General features: G+C 52.8%; 2 protein-coding genes across 2 annotated transcripts; one reads left to right on the top strand and one right to left on the bottom strand.

Moving 5' to 3' along the window:
• Nucleotides 1-18,492: 18,492 nt before the first annotated feature.
• Nucleotides 18,493-18,738, bottom strand: IUM83_17610 (uncharacterized protein; the record flags this gene model as incomplete). Its single annotated transcript, XM_067942572.1, has 1 exon — nucleotides 18,493-18,738. One exon carries the CDS (start codon nucleotides 18,736-18,738, stop codon nucleotides 18,493-18,495), a length of 246 nt encoding a protein of 81 aa, XP_067787360.1.
• Nucleotides 18,739-22,248: 3,510 nt separating this feature from the next.
• On the top strand, nucleotides 22,249-23,474 carry IUM83_17611 (NPP1 protein; the record flags this gene model as incomplete). Its single annotated transcript, XM_067942573.1, has 3 exons — nucleotides 22,249-22,737; nucleotides 22,854-23,139; nucleotides 23,200-23,474. 3 exons carry the CDS (start codon nucleotides 22,249-22,251, stop codon nucleotides 23,472-23,474), a joined length of 1,050 nt encoding a protein of 349 aa, XP_067787393.1.
• Nucleotides 23,475-23,807: the final 333 nt, after the last annotated feature.

Consider the following 23,807-nt stretch of genomic DNA (forward strand, 5'->3'; position numbering starts at 1 on the left):
ACGAGTCTGTCGAGTACGAAGTCAGGCGTCACGACGGGTGCACGTACCAAAACGACACCTCAGCATGCTGCTGGCGAGCAACGAAGCGAACGGTATGGCGGTGACGAAAGACGGGCACCTAACAAGCCGCCGGGATCTGAACACGACGATGATGAGCAGTTAGAGCAACGCAGTGAACGAGTTCAACGACGAGCTGCGCTACAACTTACTGACGGCGAGATCATTGACGCACAGACTGGTGCGGCGTATGCTCGAAGCAGGCGAGTACCGAGGCCAGAAGGTGACGAAATCCTTCGGATTAGTGGTGATCGAGACGCAATATGGGCAACGAGTTATATTACCTCCGGTGTTATGGGCTACGGTTATGAAGTAGTGTCATGACTCTGTATGGGCAGGGCACCTACGAGCTCCGCATACTTACGCTAGAATCGCTCAAACTTACTGGTGGCCTGGCTAGCGCAACGAAGTGAAACGATGGATCTTGGGATGCCAGGAATGCGGAAGCCGCAATGCGAGGCCTAGAGAGGTGATATCACCTCTACGTAGCATCAGAGGCGGAGACGTTGGCGACAGATGGGCGCTAGATGTAGCAGGCCCTCTGCCTACGACGGATGGAGGTGAATTATATGTGATTGCGGTGGTTGAGTATGTGACGCGGTATGCGGTGGCGATGACGGTGAAGAGGCACACCGCGGAGAATGTCGCGGCCTTCCTCATGAAGAACGTGGTGTTGATGTTTGGTGATTTCCGAGAGATTTTGACGGACAGCGCGCCCGAGTTGACGGGCAAGGTCATTGAGCAGCTTGTGATCATGTTGCAGACGCAGCAAGTGAATCCAGTGCCATATCGTCAACTAATGATTGGGTTAGTAGAGTGCTTTCATCAAACATGTAATGATTGTATTGCTACGTACATGAATGCCGAGAAGGAACGGACTGGGACGTCTGGGTGGACTTCACAGTGTACGCCTACAACAGCGGGCGGCACTCTACGGTCATGTTATCACCAAATGAACACATGATGGGCTGACGACTTTGGAATCCTAACGACTTACTGAGGGCGGCGAGTGTCACGGAAGCTGGTCCGTTGACGGACTATCACCAACGACTACTGGCAGCAATGGCGAGTAGCCACGAGTGTGCGGAAGTGGTTCGGCGGCATGAACAAGAACGACAGGCACGGTACTAGGACCGTAAGGTGCGAAAGAAGCGCGTTTTCGCGCCTGGAGATCGACTATCGTTGTATAAACCTCCGAGAGGTCCGAAGGCATAGAAATTAGTACATCAGTGGCTTGGACCAGTACGCGTGGTGGAACCGGCAGCCTACGACAATTACTTAGTGGAACGAGAGGACGTGGAAAATGACCCTGAGCAATTTATAGCTCATTCTTCGTTCTTAGTTAGCTACCACTACCCCACTACACTACGCACGACGGTGGGGGGCGGATATCGAGGGGCAACTCGAGCACGTAGACGCACTCGAGCTTGAGCATGATGAAACGGAGGGCGGAACGGCTGTGGCATCAGCGATAGCTCGCGTGCAAGCAGCAACGGCGGCACGAGCTACGAAGCGACGTGAGCGAACAGTGGAGAGTGCGGCAGCAGAACAGCAGCAACGTGGACTTGTGGTGGAGATACGACGACGGCGGCGAAGGAATGCAGCAGGACAGTAGGTCCTTGAATTTGAGGCGCACAACCTACGACGAGCAGGACTTCGGCAATGACGGAAGTACGGCGCCAAGCGATGGATCTCGATGTGCGCGTACGGCCAGCTCCTACAGGACGAAAGGGTCGTGGAAGACCCTAATTTTGGAGAAGACGTGTAACAGGTGTGTTGAGCGTCGAGACCCACGTGAACCTTACGATGGTGACGGACGGCGACGCGAAGTTGGTGGCCGAGCAGCACGGCACAATCTTGATGGGAAGCACGATGGCGGTCCAGTTGATGGCGACAGCACCGGTAGAAGCCGGGTGAGTGGGCAAAACGGACAGTAGCATGAAGGACGGCGCTGTACCCAGCGACGACGTTGAAGTCGACGTTGAAGAACGACGACCGAACGGCGAGGCGTAAGCAGAGAGAAGGACAGAAGCAGATTTGCGGACTCGGGCACAAGCCGAGACGGCCATACGACGAGACTTGCGCCGTCGGACGCAAGGAGCGGACGTGCCGAAGAGCACGAAGTGGACGACGGACGGCGGCACATAGTGCTGGACGGACGTAAGACGGGTGAGACGGATGCGAGACGAGTGGCTGCATCGGATCGACGAGCAAAGCGGACGAGCGGATAGCAGGCGGTGTGAGACGTGAAGAGGAGTAACGGTGGACACTGGGTCCCGGAGTGCCCTGGAAGCGTCGAGCGCGGGATCTGTGGACCGTCGGTCGTGCTGTTCGTACGAGCTTTGTGTGGTTGTTGAGACGGAACGGTGAATAGTGCTGGCTTGGGTAGCTAGTTTCTATTCAAGTGGTTTGGTTTTCATTCACTAAATCCCTTAATAAAATTGGAGCGAACACTTCGGTGGACGTTCCGGTAGGGGGAGATTCGGTGATCTCTGACGGCCAGCACGGTGTTGAAACTTCGAGGTTCACGCGAGAACACGCAACGTGAGCATACGATCTGCCCAGACGCTCGGGCAAGATAACAGAGCCTGCTTCGGTACACCTGGTACGAACGTCAAGCAGTCGGTCGTTGGACGGACTACAAAGTGCTACCAGGTGTAGTGGGCCTAACTTGGCGCACTACTTTAGCTACACGTTGCGCTACGTCTATGAGGAAGCGTAGGAATTAGTAATGACTTGATTTAATTATACTTTAGTACACAAGTATAATATAAATCAAATAAAGACTCCAAGTAGCTTAATTAGGGTAAAATGAGAACTGTATTGTTTGTAAATTGATCTTCCTCCTAAATCTGCTAAACATGTGTATCATCTATGAAAGGGGTTGACAGCGGCTGCCCCGCCAATATGCACGACTCTAATTGGTAGAAAGATGCTTTTTTTCTACGAATAGGACTTTGGGTATGTGTGGATCACTCATTGTGGTGACCCACTTCAATGTATCCATTGATGTGACTCACACCAAGGTGATGAAGTATCTAAAACTTTTAACATATATTTTATCTATTAAAATCACAAATGACTTGTAGCCACTTCTGCGTGTAAACCCGTTACACGGTCCCCCCTAGCCCTTCTAATCTGAAGATTATTCCGGAGAATCCGTAATTCTAAATATATGAATTAACATATATACCGAAAAATCAGTACTATAGAGCATGTATCAAACCTTTTCGCGTACCACGTGGCCTCAGCGAGAAATTTGATTGGGCAATGCGCTGGGCTGTGCAGTACAGAACATGCCCAAAATTCTACCAATTGCGATCTCCCTGCAAAATAGTTTTTCCTCTTGCAACGACGAGACCGACAACGCGACAAGCATTTAGCAAAGAGGACTTCCATTCACTTACTCCTCAAACCTAACTGTCTTACTCCTCCTGTTCAGCCTCCTCAACTACCTCCGGTCTGCGCTTGCTGGCGAACCTGCTTTTGTGCTGCAGTTGTGGGGGGATTGTGGTGCCATTCTTCCAGTTCTGGTGCCACACCTGGTCGCAAGTGAGGGAGCTGCCATGCTCGAGGCGGCGCGGCTTGTTGCAGAGCGTGATCCTTCCTTTCTTCTCGTGCGAGCACGCGGCGCAGTAGTAGCTCGTCTCGTAGCTGCGCACGCCAGCACCAGCGCACACAGAATACACTTTACACAACCATTGTCGACGCTTGGCGCTATTCATCTCTTCGGTCTTCTCCAGAATGTGGGGGTGGCGCGGCAGCGGCTCTGTCCCGCGATCCGCCATGTCGTCTCCAGCCGCAAAGTATTGGCTGGTTTGGCTCAGTAGTTCGGTGCGTAGGCGCATCATAAATTCAGCGTGAGTCGGAATAGGCTTGTTGCGGCGTTTTAGAGCGATCTTGTGCACGATGAACGCGTTCACCATGGCGAGATCGACCAGGCCGAGAAACATTGCTTTGTAGTACTTGTACATCCGAATAGCAAGTTGAATAGAGTACCTGGGACAGCGTAATTGATCATGTAGGTCCACTCCCCCCATAATTTCGTGGTAGTCGCGCACAAGCCTCGGACCCGGAACGACCGAGACCGAGCCATCACGCTCTCGGCGCGTTACTTCCGCTCGTTCTGTAGAACACCCTGTTCCGAGGAAGCGTACGGGTTTGTTGTCCATCCAAGCAAGTGCCACAACCTCCGGATGATCTCCCCACAACATCTACCGCGCGGCATACGCTTCGGACGCTTCGTTTGCGTGAACTCGATGGCCGTGCACCAGCCCTTGCGATCTTTTCGAATGGTGCCAACGCGACTGTAATCCATGCTGAGAAGCTTATGTGATAGTGGCAGTGAAGTGTAGAAGTTGTCCGTACACACCAAGCGCTGCGTAGGTTGTCCTCGAAGCAGATGCTCCAGAGTATTGATGACAGCCCGCTGTACGGCAGCATCTTCCTTGCCGTTCGCCTTCCCGTAGTAGATTTCTAGCCTACAATGGATATCAGACACAATCCGTTAGCTTAAAGTACGGCACATTGGGAATATATAACGGATTTGCCGTATTAGTAAAAACACGGACACCCGTTTCATCCAACAAGTATCCGTAATAGTTGATCTCTGTACCTGGAGCAGTACGCAGTATCGGCGCAGCACGTCATGTAGAACTTGGCGCCCCACTTGTGGGGCTTCATGGGCATGAACAGGCGGATCGGGTTACGTCGGTGAAGCATGTGAACCATAACTTCATCAAAGGAAATCCGAGCTCCAAGTCGATACCCGCGGAAAAACGTCCTCTGTAGCGCCTGCATAACGAGGCGAATCTTGAACTCCCGATCACCGCTTTCCGCCTGTTTGGCGTTGTCGTTGACGTGCAGGAAGCGAGCAATGTCATCGAAGCGGTCCCGGCTGAGGAACTGTCCGAACGTCCCACGCGACAGCGTTCCCTCCACCTTGGTGACCCAATGCCGACTTAGACTCTCGCGGCGCGGCTCGAGAGCGCGTGCGATCAGCAAACCGATGAAGCGCACAATCTCGTGGGGTTGGATGAGGTTCTTTCGCTGCAACTCGGCCTTGTACTCCTCCACCGATAGCAGAATTGTCTAAGGCGTTGTCTCCTGTCGTGCACGAGCGCGTGCTCGCATTCCTTGGGCGATCGCGTCAATGCTCTCATCGCGGTAGTTCCTGGTTTCTTGTGCTATTTTCCGCCAGAGTTCCTTCGGAAGGAAGAAGTAGATTATTGCCAGTGCGTTCTCGGCGTACGCCAGAGCCTCACGTGTGGGGGCCCCACGGTCCCTCGTAGAGAGGTGCAGCGTCGTGAAGGTCTTGATCCGAACGGCGCTCATCCAATGTATCCCATCCGTTCGCCCCAAGGCGATCCAACTCGTCGTCTGAAAGGTCAAACCCCAGCGGAACTTCAGCACCATCAGCACCATCATTATCGCTTTGTTCACCTTCAACATCGTTCTCCACACTGCCGTCCTCCTCGGTGCCCTCGTTTTCGTCCAGCAAGATAGTTTCTTCATCACCTTCGGCATCTGACTCGAGTGAGAGCAACCAATCGGCTTCTCCGACGTTGAGGTCATTTGCATCAGCAGGGGGCGAAGAGGTGATTCAAGAGGAACAGAGGTTGACACCTCTGGAACTCGACGGGCAGTATGCTGCACTTCCGTAACAACTGCTTCAGTCGTATCTGTTGTCACCGTTGTCTCCGTTACATCTTGATCAGTAGTCTTCGCAACATCCACCGGCGCACCCGGAACAGCTTCTGCAGTAGCTTCCAAAAGATCAGCTGGCGCCTCAGTTCCTGCAGACACTGTAGAATTCGTAACAACTATAAATGTCACTATGTGTACAACAAATAGATCTCGTCACAACATCGTACCCTTCTAGCGTCGCTTCGAAGGAGCCCTGGTTGTGGCCGCTTTCTGCTTGGTCGTCGCGGCACCACTTACAGCCTTGCTAGCAGATCTCAGCAGTCGCTGAGGCCGTCGGAGTAGTCGCAGTAGTCGTCGTTGCCATCGGATCCGTCATAGCACAGACCGTGGGTTTACCAAAAGCCAACCAGCCTTGACGCCGGCAGTACCGAAGCAAATTGGCTTCACCTGGCCAGTGAATCGTAGTTGGTAGTGATAAGCCATCTTGACGAGGCAAAATAAACGTACTAACAAAGTAGTCAATGCCCTATGTTCCTTTGAGGTTCCTACCGGGAGGCAGGCACCTTTGGTCGTTGCTGAGCGCCGTAGATCGCTTGTATGCTCAGCCCTTCTTCGTCAACTCGCGCTATATCTGCTGAAACGACATCTCGAAGGCGTACATCGTCCCAGGGAGATGGTCTGTTCTCGGGCGCTGATTTCGGAATGAAGGGCTGGTGACAGCCACGCATTATCTGGTCCCACAAACCTTTCCGAAAAAATTTGTGTCGCATGCGATATGGATTGTACAGCTGACCTGCTTCGATTTATCGCATACAAACTTCTATATGCGGATTTAGCTCGCTGGGAATTTGTTCCGGACATCGCCTTATAGTTTCACCTCTGTAAATTATATCCCGGAGAATCCGTAATGTCGGAGTAGAAGTGTTAAGGTTAGATGCGCGGGGTCCCTGCAGGTCAATTCTCCGCGTTTGGGGAAGAAACCCGCGCTCACACAACGATGAGCGCCCCCAAGGAGGAGAAGGACCCGAAGGCGGTGGAGCGTAATCACTACATTGATGACTACTTCAAGCACCAGACGCCGAAGTACGGTGACGTCGACGACTTCGGCGACGTCGACCAAGAAATGGAGGACGATAAGGACTCGTCCTCTAAGCCCAAAGACTCAGGGTGAACGACTCGCTCGACCCCAACACTGGGAATGTTCGTTCGCGTGAGGGGGACGAATCGGACGCTTCGAGCTCGAAGCGTTCGCGAACTGAGAGCGATACCCCGCTCGCTTCCGCTGGGGCTCTCAGATCTCCGCGCGCTGCAACGGCAGCGCGTGATTCCAAGTATCAAGGTTCTCCACGCGCGATCCGTGGAGGCCGTCCGCATCTGAGATCACGGACTGGTATGGGAACTCGGTACCACCGAATGAGGTGCCGATGTATGTATGCAGCGCCATCAAGGATGACGCCGTGGCCGCTAAGCTGCACTTTGATGCGGAGACGCATCAAAGGCGCGATTTCTACATCGGGCGCTTCCATGAGCTCCGATGGTTTCAGAGCAAGAAGACATCTTCTCGCAGCAAAGTGCCCGAGTGGCAGGCACTATGTCAAAGTTGGAACGCTTTTGTTGAAAACTTCAGCAAGAAGCCGGATACTTACCGTGAACGGATTAAGCAAGCGCGTGATTACTTCGAGACGTACTCGAAGCGTGGAAAGTTGGAGTAACTCCACGTTACTGCGGAGGAGGCTAATGTGCCGTGTGCTGTGCCCGAGGGCTATCAGGGTGCGAAGTGTTTTCCGGGCGCGGTGCACTTGAGCGACCACGACCTGAACGGGTACACGTTGTTCCGTGTGCCCGAGAGTCTCAAAGAGCTCCGTGCTAAATTCTTAGCACATGAGGGTTCGAGCGATAGCGATGACCGCAGCGCTCGCACTGCTTCCGCTGCGCCAGCGCGTACTGCTTTCGTACGCCCTCACCATTTCTGGAACGTCCTCATGCAAGACGTTCCGTGGCTCCCATGTATCTTGATGGGGAGGAAATCCTCTCCAGCGAATTCGAAAACGAGCCCCTTGCGGGTTCGTTTTCGGGAAACTATGGTCAACAATCCGCTCAACAATCCAGCGTGTTGAGCCGCGGGCGTCACGGATCGGCGGTGGCGGGGGTGGGAGCACGCCCCGGGTATGATCAGCCTCGGGCTGATCCACCCGCGCCTCTCCACGACCGGGTGACCGCCGTGGAGCATCTGCAGGGCGCTGAGTACGCCGCCCTGAAGGAGGAGCTGGCGAACCCGAAGGCTCAGATCGCGGTGGTCTCGCAGACCGCCTCAAATATCTAGGTCGAGTTGGGGACCCGGATGAAGGAGTTGCTCCAGCGCGTCCGCGCGCTAGAGGAGAGACTGCTCGTCGCCGAGGCCAAGTCTTCGCTTCTGCCGAGGATTCGGGTCAGCCGAGCTAGGCGACTCGTGCTGCAGGTACGGCTTCAGCCGCCCGACGTAAAAGGTCGGATGGAGGCGCATGCTAGACGGTATGTCTAGTGTGTGTGCGTTGCCGTGCCGTGCCAACACAGTGAACGGCCCGATGAAGCGCGGAGCAAGCTTGCTTGCTCCGAAATCCGAAACTGCATGTCTAGGCAGGTTTTGAGTAGCTAACAAAACCAATGAACTAACTTTGAATTCATTTGTGTTCCCTCTGTCAACATTGTCTGCGTTCATCTTCTTTTGATCAACAGAAGTTGCTATTGCATCTTGGACAAACCGAATTACGGCTTGTCTATTGTTAACGAAGTCGATTGTGTCCGAGCTGAAGTCATCTAGAGGCCCGGTCTCTGCGTGGTTCTTCGCGGTGTCTGCGCCCTGGGCAGACCCGTGGTCTTTGTCCTTGTTGTTGGAGGAGTCTGCGCCCTGCGCAGACCCATGCGTTTTGTTCTTTGTTGTTGCAGCTGACACTGTGCAAGTGTCAGCGGTTTTCTGCGGCTGCTGCATTGCGGTCGTAGATCCTCCCCCACTTAAAGTGGGAGCCATCACTCCGAGTAAACTCGGTAGACGTGGATGCCGCATGGACTTCACGTAGAACGGTGTATGCCCGGTCGAGGCATGCACTGAGTTGTTGATGGCAAACTCTGCCATTGACAAGCACTCGCTCCAGTATTGGAACGAGTGAGCGTAGCTCTTCAAAATGTCGACGAGCACGCGATTCACGCGCTCGGTTTGACCGTCCGTCTGCGGATGATCCGCAGTCGACATGGAAAGCTGGCTCCCAAGAAGTGTAAACACTTCTTGGCACAGATGCGCTGTGAAGCGCGGGTCTCTGTCCGACACGATGTCGGTCGGCATGCCATGGTGTTTGAACACCATGTCGACGAACAGACTGGCCATCTGTGTCGCTGTCACTTCTGCCGGCACCGCAGCAAGATGTTCCATCTTGTTGAAGAGGTCGACGAAGACCACAACACCGGTATTCCCTCCGCTGTCCGGGGGAAGACCAAAGATGAAGTCCAAAGACATGGACTTCCAACACTCCGATGAAGTCGGTAGTGATTGTAACGGAGCCTGCGCGAATGGTGCAGGCTTCACGCGTTGGCATACCTCGCAAGCACGGATGTACTTGCGCACCCACTTGTACTGGCGGTGCCCGTAGAAGTCACGCGTGAGAATAACATATGTCTTCTCACGTCCGAGATGACCCGCAGTCGGGGCATCATGATATTCAAACATGAACCTGAGTCGCAGATCATGATTGTTCGGTACGACAACGCGAATCGCGTTGTCATCGACTGCATTATAAAGCAGTAGTCCGTCGTGCACCCGATAGCAGTGTGCACGCGCACGGAGATGTTTTGGGAACTTCTGACGAGCCTTGTCAGACGGTGTTGCGCCATAGGCGAGCAAGCGCTTCGTGTCCGCGTTGTGCGCGTACGCGGCCTTCACGTCGTCCAACGGAGACGACATGGGTGTGCTCGTTCGCATGGCGCTAATGGCATTGACGTCAGCAGCTTCTGCATAGTCCGGCCGACGTGATAACGCATCGGCCATCACATGCAATCTTCCGGGTTTGTATTCGACCCGGAAGTTATACTCCGCAAAGAATGAGAGCCATCTCGCCATTCTTTGCGATATGTGTGGTGACTTCACTGCAGTGCGCAGTGATGCATGGTCGGTGTAGACCACAAACGGTCTACTTCCAAGCAAATGCATTCGGAACTTTGCGAGTGCGTATTGCATGGCATGGAGTTCCTTGTCATGCACCGGATAGTTGCGCTCAGCTGGCTTCAGCTGGCGCGATTGGTAGTAGACGGCGCGATCACGGCCCTCGTGATCGTGCTGCATCAATGCACATCCAGGCGAGATATCGGATGCGTCGCACACTACGTGAAATCGGCGATCGTCGTCAGCCACTGCCAAGATCGGCGCCTCAGTCAAGCCCCGCTTGACTACATCGAATGCCTTTTGAGAATCGGTTGTCCAATTCCACACAGCTTCCTTCTTGAGAAGCTGTGACAGCGGGCGAATCTTGCCCGCGTAATCCTCCAAGTACTTGCACAAGTATGTGTCCAAGCCAAGGAACTGCCTCAGTTCCTTGACACTTGAAGGCGTTGGCCATTCATTGACCACTCTGGCATTTTCCGGGTCAGGGCGAACGCCATTCGTTCCTACGAGACACCCGAGGACGGGTATCTCGCTCGCCCCGAAGATGCACTTCTTCAGGTTCGCGTAGATCTTGTGCTTTCGCATAAGCTCAAGTAGCTTCCGGAGATGCACCCTATGCATCTCTACGTCGGTCTTCCCGTCCACAGCTCGGCTGTGGATGAACAAATCATCGAAGTAGCTCGGTGCGAAGACGCGCACCGAGCGCAACAAGTGCGTCACGCACCTGTTGAAAGTCGCAGGGGCGTTCTTAAGCCGCTGCGGCATTACTAGCCGCTCCCAGAGCATGTCACTTGGCGGGCTCACTGCCGCGAGAGGGATATCGCTCTCACGCATTAGGATCTGATAGAATCCGTCTCGCAAGTCGAGAGCACTGTAAACGATGCTCCCGGCCATTGAATCGATGATAACATCTTTCCGTGGTATCGGCGTCTGCGCTGGTACCGTCGCATCGTTCAGCTTATTGTAGGCATGAACGATGCGCCATCCGCCCTGTGGCTTTTTGACACAGAACGTCGGAGCACTGTGCGGGTACTTTGATTCCCGCACTTGTCCTGCTTTGCGACGATTTTCAAAGAAGTCGTCGATCGCTTTTACTTGTTCTCGCGGCAGTGGCCACTACCGCGTGACCCAGTACTTCGTGCCCGGCGCGAGATCAATCTCGTGCTGAATGCCCTTATCCTGCGGAAGCTCCGCAGGAATCTCTTCCGAGAGTACGTCTTTGTACTCCCTCAATAATTTGTAATAGGGACTCGACTTTAACGAGTCCCAACCTTGTTCCTCGAAGCGCTCTCGCTTCGTCTTCGCACTGAGAGTGTCTTCACCCTCAGTGGTACTTCCCATTAAGAGTTGTGTCAGCTCTTCGCTCTCACGCTCCGTTTTTTCGCTGTTCGAAAGAACGCTGACCTGCTCGATGCGTCCATCGTGCAAGTCGCGTGTGAAGCGCTTCCAGCTCATGACTGGAAGTGAAGTCAACTCCGACGTCGTCGTTGGAGGATTAGCGAGTCCCATTTGACGATACTGGAATCCAGTATCGTTGCGCGTCAAGACGCTTAACGTCTCGACGTCCGGCGCCACCGCCTCAGTCTGCCCAGCAGTCGGTTCTTGTGGCGTCTCGGTCCCGGACCGAGACTTGCGCAGCATTTTCCGCATGCGCCGTCATCTCGTTGAGCGGAGCCCGGATCTGTTCTCCTGGTCCAGGTCTGGCAGTGGGCAATTGTTCGCCGGTGGACCCTGTCCGCGTGTGCGCGATATCACGCCTGGTTTGACCGCATGTTTCTCCGTGCAGCTGGGCTGCACGGTAATGTGTTCCTTCACCGACAGACCCTGTCAACGAGCGAGCGATATCAAGCCCGGCTTGATCGCATGGCGCTTCGCCGTGCAGCCCGGCTGCACGACAGCATGCAAATTGCGTCAGTGCGGTACGTTTGCAACCGTCCGCACAGTTTGCAGCGTCAACTCCCGGAGTTGACACGCCTTCGTCACCTCGACGCCATTCATTGGCGGAGCCCCTCATGACCGAGGGTGCGTCGGTTCCCGGAGCCGACGCGTCGTTGTCGACCTGACCGCTTCGGGTCAGGGGCTGTCCCTTACACGCTTGAACGTGGGTGTTGGTTCCCGGAACCAACACATCTTTTTCTTCCGACGTCGGCAGCATTGCCGACGCGGGTTTCACTTGTGCGCGCCCTCGCGCACTCCTTGGGCACTCCGGGACAGCAGCATGAAGCGCTGTCTCGACTGGTGAGCCGCGCGCATCTGTTGGTGCGTGCGCTGCGGTAACAGGACTATCGCTCTCTGTTCCGCTGTCGCGGCCGAAGCGCACGAGCGTGCGCTTCTTCCAGTTTATCACCGGATCATGCCGGGCAAGCCACGGCATGCCCATTACCACGTCGAACTTATCGTCCAGGTCCAGGACGATAAAGTGATCGACAAACACTCGTTGTTTGTACGAGAAGCACACGTTCACGACGCGCTTCTCGGTCTTTACGATGGCACCTGTTGCCAGTCGTACCTCCAGAAGACTTCGAGGTGTATCTTCCTCGTCGAAGTCAAGTCTCGGCAGGCTTCGTAGTCGAACAAAGTTGTTCGACGCGCCTGAATCTACCAAAGCTCGAAGAGAGTCTCTCGCTCTCTTCGACGAAACCTTCATGATGACTAGGTTCGGCTTGTCATCTTGTATCTTGCAGTGAGAGCTGGTCTCACTGGGGGCTGCAGTCCTCAGTGTCGCGTGCCCGATGTCGGCACGCGTGACGGCATTACCAGTAGGGTGCCCCGCGCCTACTGGATGTTCGCGGTTTTTGTTGGTCCGCGGCGATGCCTAGCATCGCCACGACGGCCACCTCCAGGGGGCATGGGAGCTGTGCACTCCCGTGCAAAGTGACCGATACTTCCGCAACGGAAGCATCGCACGTTACCTCCCTGCTGCTGGTAACCAGCAGCCGTTTCGTTCGAGAGGTCCATTGGTTCTGGGCCTCCCGTGCTCGCCACCGGGCGCGGTTGCGGCCTCGGCACGTTTGCATGGAGTTTAGCCTGCCGCAGGCTAAACTCTTCTTGCATGGCAAGAGTGATTGCAGCTTCGAGAGTACTCGGGTACTCTCGGAAGAGATAGGTCTTCACAGGCCCATCTCTAAGCCCCTTCATGAACGTGACGACCTTGGTCGCCTCGTCAATCGGGTTAGTCACGATATTTGATACCAAATATCGTGCGCGCTGCGCGTAAGCATGGACGTCATGCTTACCCTGCTGAAGGTCGAGGAACTCCGCCCTCGACCGGAACTCGTTTTGCGGGGGCTCAAACGCTTGTTTGAGCTCCTCTTTGAACACTTCGTACGAGCTGAAGCACGTAGGATCGGAGAGTCGGCGTCCATACGCCCAACTCCTTGCGCGTCCGCCAAGGCAGGACATGGCGAACGCGACCTTCGACAGCGGGTCGACGATGCGTCGAGCCGCTATGGCTGTGTCGAGTTCGACAAGCCATCGGAGGAGAGGCTCGCCCTCTCTTCCCATGTAATTGCTTACGCTCAACTTTAATGGTTGAGCACGCGGTGCCGTCCCTGACGACGCCGTCACTGAAGAAGCAGTATCACACCCACGCTGCTCCATCAGGATGTATTCTAGAACGACACCATGTTGCTCCGTCGGCGATAGCGTACGCAGCTACGTAGCTATCACCGCCTCCCCAATGATTGTTGACAGTCGTTGAAGGGCTTCCCACTCTGGATCAGACAGATGGGGGCAGTCAGCGCGTCCAACATGCGTTGCAGGCGTATCCATGGGAACCTCCATGATCATGTGGTTCTCGGCCCCGCGTTCGTACACCTGGTACGAACGTCAAGCAGTCGGTCGTTGGACGGACTACAAAGTGCTACCAGGTGTAGTGGGTCTAACTTGGCTCACTACTTTAGCTACACGTTGCGCTACGTCTATGAGGAAGCGTAGGAATTAGTAATGACTTGATTTAATTATACTTTAGTACACAAGTATAATATAAATCAAATAAAGACTCCAAGTAGCTTAATTAGGGTAAAATGAGAACTGTATTGTTTGTAAATTGATCTTCCTCCTAAATCTGCTAAACATGTGTATCATCTATGAAAGGGGTTGACAGCGGCTGCCCCGCCAATATGCACGTCTCTAATTGGTAGAAAGATGCTTTTTTTCTACGAATAGGACTTTGGGTATGTGTGGATCACTCATTGTGGTGACCCACTTCAATTTATCCATTGATGTAACTCACACCAAGGTGATGAAGTATCTAAAACTTTTAACATATATTTTATCTATTAAAATCACAAATGACTTGTAGCCACTTGTGCGTGTAACCCTGTTACAGTTCGCATCCTCACAATACTCAAATACATTTTTAGACAATAGTTGTTATCTTCATAACCACTGGATGGGTCAATACACCTGCATATTTTGAGTAATACCCTAGTAATATCGCGGTCACATGAAATACCTATCGAACCGAACCGAACGAGTTAGATTCAGCAGATATTTCGATTGGAGAATAATGGCACCTCAGTGGCATCCGCATAAGGACTCTTGATAAAATCCAGAGAATTCTCCGCCCAAAATACGGGACATTACAAGGTTTGCTCATTAGCTACTCAAGTGCGAGATGTGCTTGTACGATGTATATGTAGAACCGCTTCCAGCGCATTGGCTACCCCAAGCAACGGCTTCTGAGCCTCTTTCTCCATTTCGATGGAGTCCTTACGGCACGATCAAGCTACCGTTGCCACAAACATGTCCTTCAGCTGCTTCATGGGGTCACTGCTGAATCCGATGGGCTTCAAGCGACATTAGCTCTCCAGTAAAGTTTACGAACGCGCAGCCTTTGTCCCATGTGCGCACTCAACCTTTTCTGACAGAGGTCAGACCACGAGCCATCCCGATTCGTTCGTATGCCGTCCTTCAACATTGGCTTAGCCTTCCGTGACAGCGCGCCACACAACCGTGACGCGACTTTTGCCTCGAAATTCCTCACAGCGGAGTGCAGCACCTAATTGCCGCTCTCCGGGGTGTCGTTCAACCGAAATGTTGTAGTGTCGGAAACGGCTGCGTCTTGAATGTTCTGGTCGGTGTGGGCCATCATCACCAACGTCGCGATTTGTGCGATCAAAGTCGAGAGGAACGACCACTTTGCCTGCGCTGTCGAAGTGCTCGACGCCGCCACTACACTTCCGCGCCTTATCGTAGGCCACCGCTCTGCACGACGCGCATCATGTAAGAAAAAGTGCTCGACCATCCGTGGCGATCTGCCTTCATCGCCTTCCAGCTATACAACGCAGGTGTACAGTAACCGCTCCCGATTCCGGAACTTGTCACCATTAATATCCTCCTCACTATGATAAAGTCGTTTTGAGGAGGATTTGGTATTGATGAAACTCACGCCCACCAGTGAAGCGCGCAAACTAGAAGCAACAGTGCACCTTCGCCACCCACCAGTCATTGCCTGGCCAACGCCCCACTGGTTGTTGCCGCGCACTACTTCCCAGAACAGAATCGGAGCCACCCAGCACACGCATGGGAGACTGGATGAGGATCCGACAGAAACGGGACCTCATCCAGAAAGCAGCTGAGTGTCCTACAATGCCCCAGGATGATCTTGCCGCGTGGGCAAAGCTAACGTTCAAGCTCAAGTGAACGCCTGCCCAGACGACGATCTCCGACATCCTACGAAAGTCGACCGCCATCATGAGCGATGCGTATGGCGATGGCATGCGCCCCAAGCCGCTGGAGGTGACGTCATTAAGGCTAGAACAGAAGGTGTGGGTGGGCCCAGTCTCTCGAGGCCCAGAACGTATGCCTCTCGCGGGAGCTGATCACGATGGAGGCTCGGGGCTTGCAGAAGGAGCTCTGCGACGCGTTGGGGGTTGAACTTCTCTGACGGATGGCTTACTGGGTTTGAGCACCGTCACAGTTTACGCTATCGCCAGCGTCATGGTAAGGCTACGTCTGCCGATACGGCTGCTGTTTACGTAGGTAGGAAGCAGTTGCAGGCCTGACACACCAGTACTCTCCTCAAGATGTATATAACATGGATGAAACGGGCCTGTGCTGTGTTTTGGAACCGTCCTGGTCCATCTGCACGAGACGCGCGCCATGAAGAAGATGAAGACACGAATCACCATCGCTTTCACCGCAAACGCCGACAGCTCCGATGCGCTACCTCCACTATTTGGGCCGCGACAAGCAACCTTACTGTTTCCAGAAGCGTACAGCGTCCCAGCTCGGCTTCAGGTACAAGTCGAACCAGAAGGCGTGGATGACGGGTCAAGTTTTCCGTGAACGACGGCTTACCCTCAACCGCGAAATGCGAGCGTCTGAACGGCACATCATGCTGCTAGTTGACAATGCTTCTCCGCGTAACCTTGGCGATATTGTATGCACTAACGTTCGCCTAGAATGTCTATCACCAATCACGACAGCTTTCCTGCAACCCATAAATGCAGGGATAGTTGCCGAGTTCGCTCGCACCGTGGAGTACTTGCACTTCTCCAACGTGGCTTTATCCTTCCACGGGAAAACATCATTTCCCCTCTATGGTTGGAAATACACCCTATTCCCCGACCAGCCAAACTCGTGGCAGGAGGGGGGGGGTATTCAGCAATATCCTTTCTAGCGTGATGTACCATTAAATTGGTATACTGCTCTAACTCTTACAGTGCAGCTACGGATGAAAAGCTGTCTGAAGTGTATTTGAGAGAGCAGGACGCGATATACGCCCAGACGGACGAGGTGTTCCAGTCGTGTGAGGCAGAGGTCATGACTGGACCGTTCTTGAATACCAAGCCTCTGAAGAAAAGAGATAGCGACACTGAGTGTTTCGAGAATGTACGCGTACTTCCAGTGCCGTTTGAGTACAAGCGAACGTGTTTGGCGCTGTGGGTGGTCACGCGACAGCCGTACCGACAGCCCGATAGAGGAGAGTATACCGGCGTGCTGGACGTTGAAAAGACGATCGCCGTGCGATTTCGAGTCAAGTGCAAGCTCCAAACGGGAGGGCTGGTCTCACTTTCGACGCATTTTGCGTCCCGATCAGTGCTCGGAAAAAATATTTTAGTATTATATTGACGGAATAACTTATTATTGGGAAATCGATTTTTCCGTAAAATACGAAATTGTAGCTATATTCAGTATACTGTGCTTTTCAAGGTGTGAGTACCTTCGTGGTCCGAATCGAACGACTAACACCAACGAAATTCGCCAATTTCTCGTTCCAATTGTGTTGACAACCACATTTCTACAGTTGGCTGGTGTCAGGCAGAGTTCCTACCCAATCGCAGGTGTGCTGCTAGGACCTCAAGCGCATTGTTTGGTTGAGGGTTTCACAATGATTGCACCGTTTCAACCCAACCATTTTTTATATTTATCGAACTATGTATTATTGGTGATCGATGTATTGCAGTAATTTATTAACCGTTTTTCAAAAATCAATTCAATTTTATATTTTATTTTCCGAGCACTGGTCCCGATCATATGTTGAACAAGGACGCACGGTGATCGTTTGGCAAGAGTTGTGGGAGGGAGAGGGAGAGTTTGAAGGAATACATTCCAACGGAACGGGCTGGTGCACTATTCAGCCGCGCGAGGGAGCGGTTGACGCGATTGCTTCGACAATCGACGGTACTGACAGGTTTTCTACGATTGTTCAAACGTGCATGCTACTTGTTCCGGTGCATTTTTGTACGAATGTTTCAAGTGATCCCGACTTTGATCGGTTCACGGAGGTGCTGGTCACGTCCGGAAAAGAAGACAACTTGCAAGTAGAGCACATGATGGAGCGACTCCAGCTGCGCGACGCAATTGCTAAATCGAGATTGGAAAGCAATTAGGTGGCGGTTTATGTATTCCAGGAAAGTACTGGAGCGCAGGGCTCGTGAGGCTATCCCTCGCGAGATCGAGGACTTCCTGGCGAAAATGAAGTGCTGATACAAGTACCCGGAGCAGCTCGTCTTCGTGGACGAGACGTCGAAGAACGGCCTCGATAGTATGAGGCACTACGCCTGGTCGGCCCGAGGTTCACGTGCTGTAGTGCGCGTCCCGTTCTCTCGAGGGAAGCGCGTCAGCAGTCTAGCAGGGTGTGATGTCAGCGGCTTTCTTTTGTGGAACTGTACTCGCGTCACGTACACGCGAGTGGAGTTCCACCGAGCTTTTATGCGGGAGGTGGTGCCGGCGTTAAACCCCTGGCCGTTGTCTAGATCCATCGTTGTGATTGACAACGCGCATATTCACATGTACGGAGAGCTGGAGGCTGCTGTCCATGCTTGTGGTGCTGTTCTGTTGTATCTGCCTCCGTACTGCCCACAGTTTAATCCAACCGAGGTCATGTTGGGGTAGTTGAAGATATGGTTGGCTCGACATGCAAACCTCGCCTTCCCAATGTACCCTGAACTGGTGCTGGAAGTAGCGATGCGTGCCTGTGTGAAGAGCGACTACGTTGGTGTGAATCTGTTTCGCCCCTGCGGCTACGGAGATTGCGGTGTGGAAGACGCGGTGCTCACCCGCGAGCTGGAGATTCATGGAGGCCGCAGGTAGGGCGGAAGGTGAAGAGTAGATGGGGTGGGCGGGAGGCAATCCCCGAGCGGGGCGAGGGAGCAAAGCTGTAAAACCTAGTAAAAACATTAGAAAAAGTTACTGTGTCTCTTGTTTTCCTAGTCCTCCTGGTGGTCTACGTCTTCTATGTCATCCTCGGATTCCGATGGCGGGTCAAACGCTGAGAAGATTCCGCTGCCCATTGCGTTGTGGCTTGGCAGGCCGAGTATGGCGCGAAGACCCTGAACGTTAAACGTAAGTTGTGGCTCGGTCGAGCCGTTGATGCGGACAGGAATGGTTTGGTACACGGCCTCGTCACGGTCCGAGGGAGGGTTGGCAGCTCCCACGGCATCCAGGTGTTGCATCTGCCGAAACGTTGCAATCTCGGGAACAGCAACGGTAGTCCCTGCTGGCTGACGCGCCTGAGTCATCTCCCAGTGCGTACGAGTGATGACATCGACTTGAACGTCAAGCCGCTCCGCAAGGAACTCGTCGACGTCTTCCGCAGCCCGTTGAATACTATTACGTGTTGCACGTCGCCGCGTTGTGTCGCCTGCCTGATTTTCCCTGACAGCAAATGAGAATAACTCCAAGCAGAGCGGCCCTGTGTCCTTGCGACGCCGCTGAAAGTTGGATCGGACCGTGGCCACAACGGCAGTCCAATTTGACTCAGTTAAAGCCACCCAGCCCTGCTGAGTGGCGCCTTGACTTGTCTTAGCGTAGAGATTAGTATCAGGGCGAAACGTTCTAATATCGAAAGCAGCAAGCGCGGCTACGATGCGCTCTTCCGCTCTCGCGTAGAGGTCATCAAAGCTGCCCTCTGGATCGAAGCGAAACTCCGCGTCCTCGACACGGACGCTGGTTCTGCTAGTCCTGTTGATTCCTCCTGTTTTGACTGATGTCTTGGCTAGTGTTTGCATAGCCGCTTGCTCGGTGGATTTATTTGTGGGGACTTCCTCGGAATGCCGAGGTTGGAGCTGACATTTCAGCCTATTTAGAGACCAAATCGATTCCGATCCGATTAGACATTCTGAGTGCTTTTCACAATACTACGGTAGCAAGTATAAAAACGTTATTGCGTACTAGTTCTTCTTTCGATTAATGTAACTATATATAGTGAGTTTTTGTTTGACAGCCATCTTCCACATCGTATTATTCTTCGAAGTAAAGTAGCAATAAAAGCTCTCAAATTTTCCGAGAGAAGAGCAATGACTTCAGCAATTTTTAGTGGTGGAGTTCAAGAAGAAAGTGGCGATAATGGAAATCTAATGCTGGCGGTCGTTGACAATTACTGGATGCCAAAACAATGTTATATCAATGTTCTACGTTGCAGTGTGGATTAATAGATTGGCGATAAAACGAAAAAGACATTTGAATCATGAAAACTACTTTTGCGGAACTAAAGTCAGCAGCATGAATGCTTTTTTTTTTCTCGCAAGTGCACTGTCTTCTCGAAACTCTCTCTTCGAGATAAATTCAGAGTAATGGAGAGGCGATTAACTAGACAGTTTCATCTGCTGTAAGTATATGTCGTCGTGTAAACAGAATTCACACCGTTTACTAACTTATGCATGTAAGTGAATGCAATGGTCGATTAATGTGGTTAGCAGCGTAGGTGTATCTGCGGCCAACCGTACCTCTGCAGTTGAAAATCCAAAATTACCTCGTTATCCGAAGACCAATTAAGGATCATTCAGTATTAGGTTTTCCAGCATCTTTATCATCCCCTTTGCGCCTGTCTCCGCCAAAACTCTCACAAATCGATCGATGTCATCGCTCGCTGCCTTCGTGCCCATGGTAACCGGTACAAAGCGCGAATAGCATTCTAAAAGTGTTGAGCTATCGGCACCAGATGAAGGCCGAACAACGATCCACGAAGCCTCATCGGACTGGATGCCGTCAAACTCGCCCTGTCCTTCAGTAATCCCTCGCCAGAGATACACTAGCCGATCTTTTTCTTTGTACCTTTTCCCTGCGCCGGAAATGACAAAGTCCACACTTCTGCCTTGCCGCAGTCGATACTTTATGCGATACCTCGTGGTGTGTGTATCCTTCGACTGTTTTGCCCTCCCGGCCTCCAAACTTGTGTTGGGGTCGGACAGCAAGGTCGCTGTTGCAACCTCTCTGGCTTCTTCAAAGGCGTACGGGAACTCTATTCTGTCGGCAATATCAAAGAACACTGCGTCTCCTCTCCGTTTGGGTTCCAACTCCACGTGTGTCGACTTGAACACTAAGCCCTGCATGATATCGTTGGCTTGGGCATAAAGTCGGTCCATGTCTCGCAAAAATGTCTTGAACAATGCCTCCCTGTTAAGCTCCCTGCTGGTGTTCATCGACTCACAAACAACAACTTGCCGGTCACTTGGCAGTCTTTGTTGTAGCAGCATGTCCATCTGCTCGATCATCCTCGCCCGCCCTACCACCTCTGCTCTCAGCAGCTTCTGCCTTTGCTCGGCGTCCACGCGTCTCTCCAACTGTCTTATGGCGATGGCTCTCCACACCCCCAGCGTCGGAGTACGCACTTGTTTCAACTGTGCCTCTGTTTGATCTGCTAGCAGCTGAGTTAACTGTCTTGTTAACTCAAGCTCCTGTTGAGTCAGCGTCTCCTTCTCATCTTTTACTTTTTGGCGATAACGCTGCCTCCTTTTGGCAGCTTGGGCGTTCCAAATTTCACGCCTTTTTCAGCGGAAACTGGAGCCTTTTTTATCTTCAGAGTTTTTGGCTCGGCACTTTGGCTTTTGCAGGGTGGTTCTTGTTCGGGAGGTGCGCTGAAGCCTGACAGGAGCGCCTCGGTCTCCTCTACTAGCTGGTGACTGGCAAGGACAAGGTCGTCGTTGCTGGAGGTCGCCGCATTGTCGTTCTTTACTTCACTTGGCGCGTTGGACGCATCGCAGTCGCCCAGAAAGCCAGCCACTTCCGCCAGGAAAGCTTCGTCGACGAGGTCCGAATGGTCCTCAATCTTGTCCAGGGCCTCTGCTCTGGCTGGATTTTGATACTGGAGTCACTAACCCATTCAGAATAGTGACATGCATCAGCGATTGAGTACGCTTAACGTTGAATGAAGCCCTATACGGTAGGTCACCTACCGTATAGGGCTTCTTGAGATCGATTAGACCTACCGTAGGTCTAATCGATCTCAATATCGGCCTAACAAAGTGCATTTGTTTTCGCTACGAATTGTGACCTCAAATTGTCTTGTGGATACAGGCATTTGAGTGTACATTTGTATAGCACCTCCAATATTGTAAGTCGGCACCACTCATTTAATTAATAAAAAAACATTTAGTTTTTCGGGAATGTACACTGCAAAACAGCAAGGAGGCCACTACATGCTGTCTTGTCATTTCGGAGTAACTATACAGATGACGCCGCAACTTGTTATATCTGGCACTGGTAGCGTCATCCCGACAGCGGAAGGTAGCTGCAATTCCGCCAGCCAGACGCAAATTCTCTTGAACAGGTTCTCATGGTCGATGACATGAATCGTGGAGGTACATGTATACTCATGCTGCGTTGCCTTGTCGGGTCATCCAGTGAGGGGACCGTTGTCAAGTAGAGAAGGTATCTTCAGAGGGAAAGCTTAGTCATTGAAGGTCGTGTCGGCTTTAATGAGATGGCCCGCAGGTTATACTCTCGGTACAGTCACGTGACACTCTCACGGTGAGAGAGACGCATCCAAGCATCTGGAGCAGTTGACTCCAAGAGAGGCAGAAATCTGCCATGAGCCTCTTGGCGTCCTGAGGAGGCAGCTGACAGGCTCAAGTCCAGGTGATTTGCTGGCGTGGTCAGGTTGAGAAAGGGGTGGGGTCACGTTCTCTCCACCTTCGCGCCAGTGTGCGAACAACTCAGTCCCAACCGACCTCTGGAGTGATAACATGGCGGACATGCAGTCGAACGACCAGGTCTTGATAGACGACATCGTCGGGCTGCTCGACTTCGACGCCCCGCTCACGCCCAAGGTGCCGACCATCGGGTCGCTAGGAGATGCAAACAACAAATCTTCGTCTTTCATGCCTCAAATCGTGGACACCGTAAGCCCATCGAGCGCCAGTAGTGACGACAACGCCCAGGCCAACAAACGCAGCACCAAAAGGGAGAAGGAGAAGGCCCGACAACAACGACATCGCCAGCGACTCAAAGATAGTCGCGACGAACTTCAGTGCCAAGTAAACGAGCTCTCCCGACACTTGGAGGCCTTGGTGCAAGAGGCAGAGAGGAAGAGGCAGAAGATGGAGGCAACCAGCAACCAACGCACCAGCTCTGGCTGGATGGAGGCGGATTTCCAGCGAACTCAACGACTCAAGTCGGAAGCGCGACAGCTGCAGCTAGTCTCCGCTATGACGTATCAAGCGGAGTATATCAAAGTCTCCGCCGAATGTACAGCAAGGCTAATGCGAGCAGATCCAGCAGGTTTCCTCTGGAGCCTTGTATTCCGACATTCCACTCGATGACAAGCGTACTGTACACCACGTATCTCCAGCAACTAGAAGGCTGCTACGCTCGAGTGGACACGGTGATGGACGCTTGTGGCGTGGTTTCGCTGCCTGAAACAAGTCTGACCACCATCCACAGACGCAATGCGGACAGTGTCGTGGCGTATTTCCAGCAGGTAAACAAGTCCATGCTGCCGTTCTCGTTTCAGCAGACGTGCGACGTAATGTGGAGAGCTGTACAGGAACAAGAAGAACCAGCTTTCGGAGGCATCGAAGTTGCTCCAGACAGCGACGTATTTATCAAGTCTAGAGTACTCCGGGTCGAGGGCATTGGTACGTTGGCACAGCGCTATGTTTCACGTCGCTATTTCGAGGAAACGCGTATGGTTCTAGTCTGGAAGATGTCCTCGGAGGGTGATGCCGGATTCCGCGGGCTGCACGCGGAAGAAACGGGCTGGCTCTGCGTCGAGCCTTCGCCTGGGGGTGTGGTCCTTTCAGTCTGTGTCCAGCAAGTGCCGATGCAGTTTTGCGATCCCAAGTATCCGCAGCCCGCGATTACGCCGTTTTACAACTTGTTGAGCAAGTCGTTAGAGGCGGATAAAGTGGACGTGACGACGAACATGGAGAGAATGCTACTTGACGACGTTCTGACTGGTATCGAATGCTAGCTGTTTCGATGTAGAATAAACAATATAAATGAACCTCCATGGCTGCACCTCAGTTCCTCGCGCGTGCTCTTCTGTTGAAGGCGGTATATTCGGTACTTTATTACGGGGTTCGCGAGTATTAGTATTTCCAGCTTCATCATTAAAGATACAGGAGGCGATACTGATACGTTCGGTGCCTTCGGTTTCTTATGTGTGTGTGGGGGGGGGGATGAAAAGTTCTTCAAAAGCTTAGTCGCTTGAGAACAATATTATCGGGTCTTTGGTTTCAAACTCAAACTCCATTTTCTCAACTTTTTTGTTGCACTTCCAATTTCTGTAGTGAGAGCTGAGCTC

The sequence above is a fragment of the Phytophthora cinnamomi genome, assembly GCF_018691715.1.
Source record: "Phytophthora cinnamomi strain GKB4 chromosome Unknown Contig61, whole genome shotgun sequence".
In the NCBI taxonomy this organism is placed as follows: Eukaryota; Oomycota; class Peronosporomycetes; order Peronosporales; family Peronosporaceae; genus Phytophthora; species Phytophthora cinnamomi.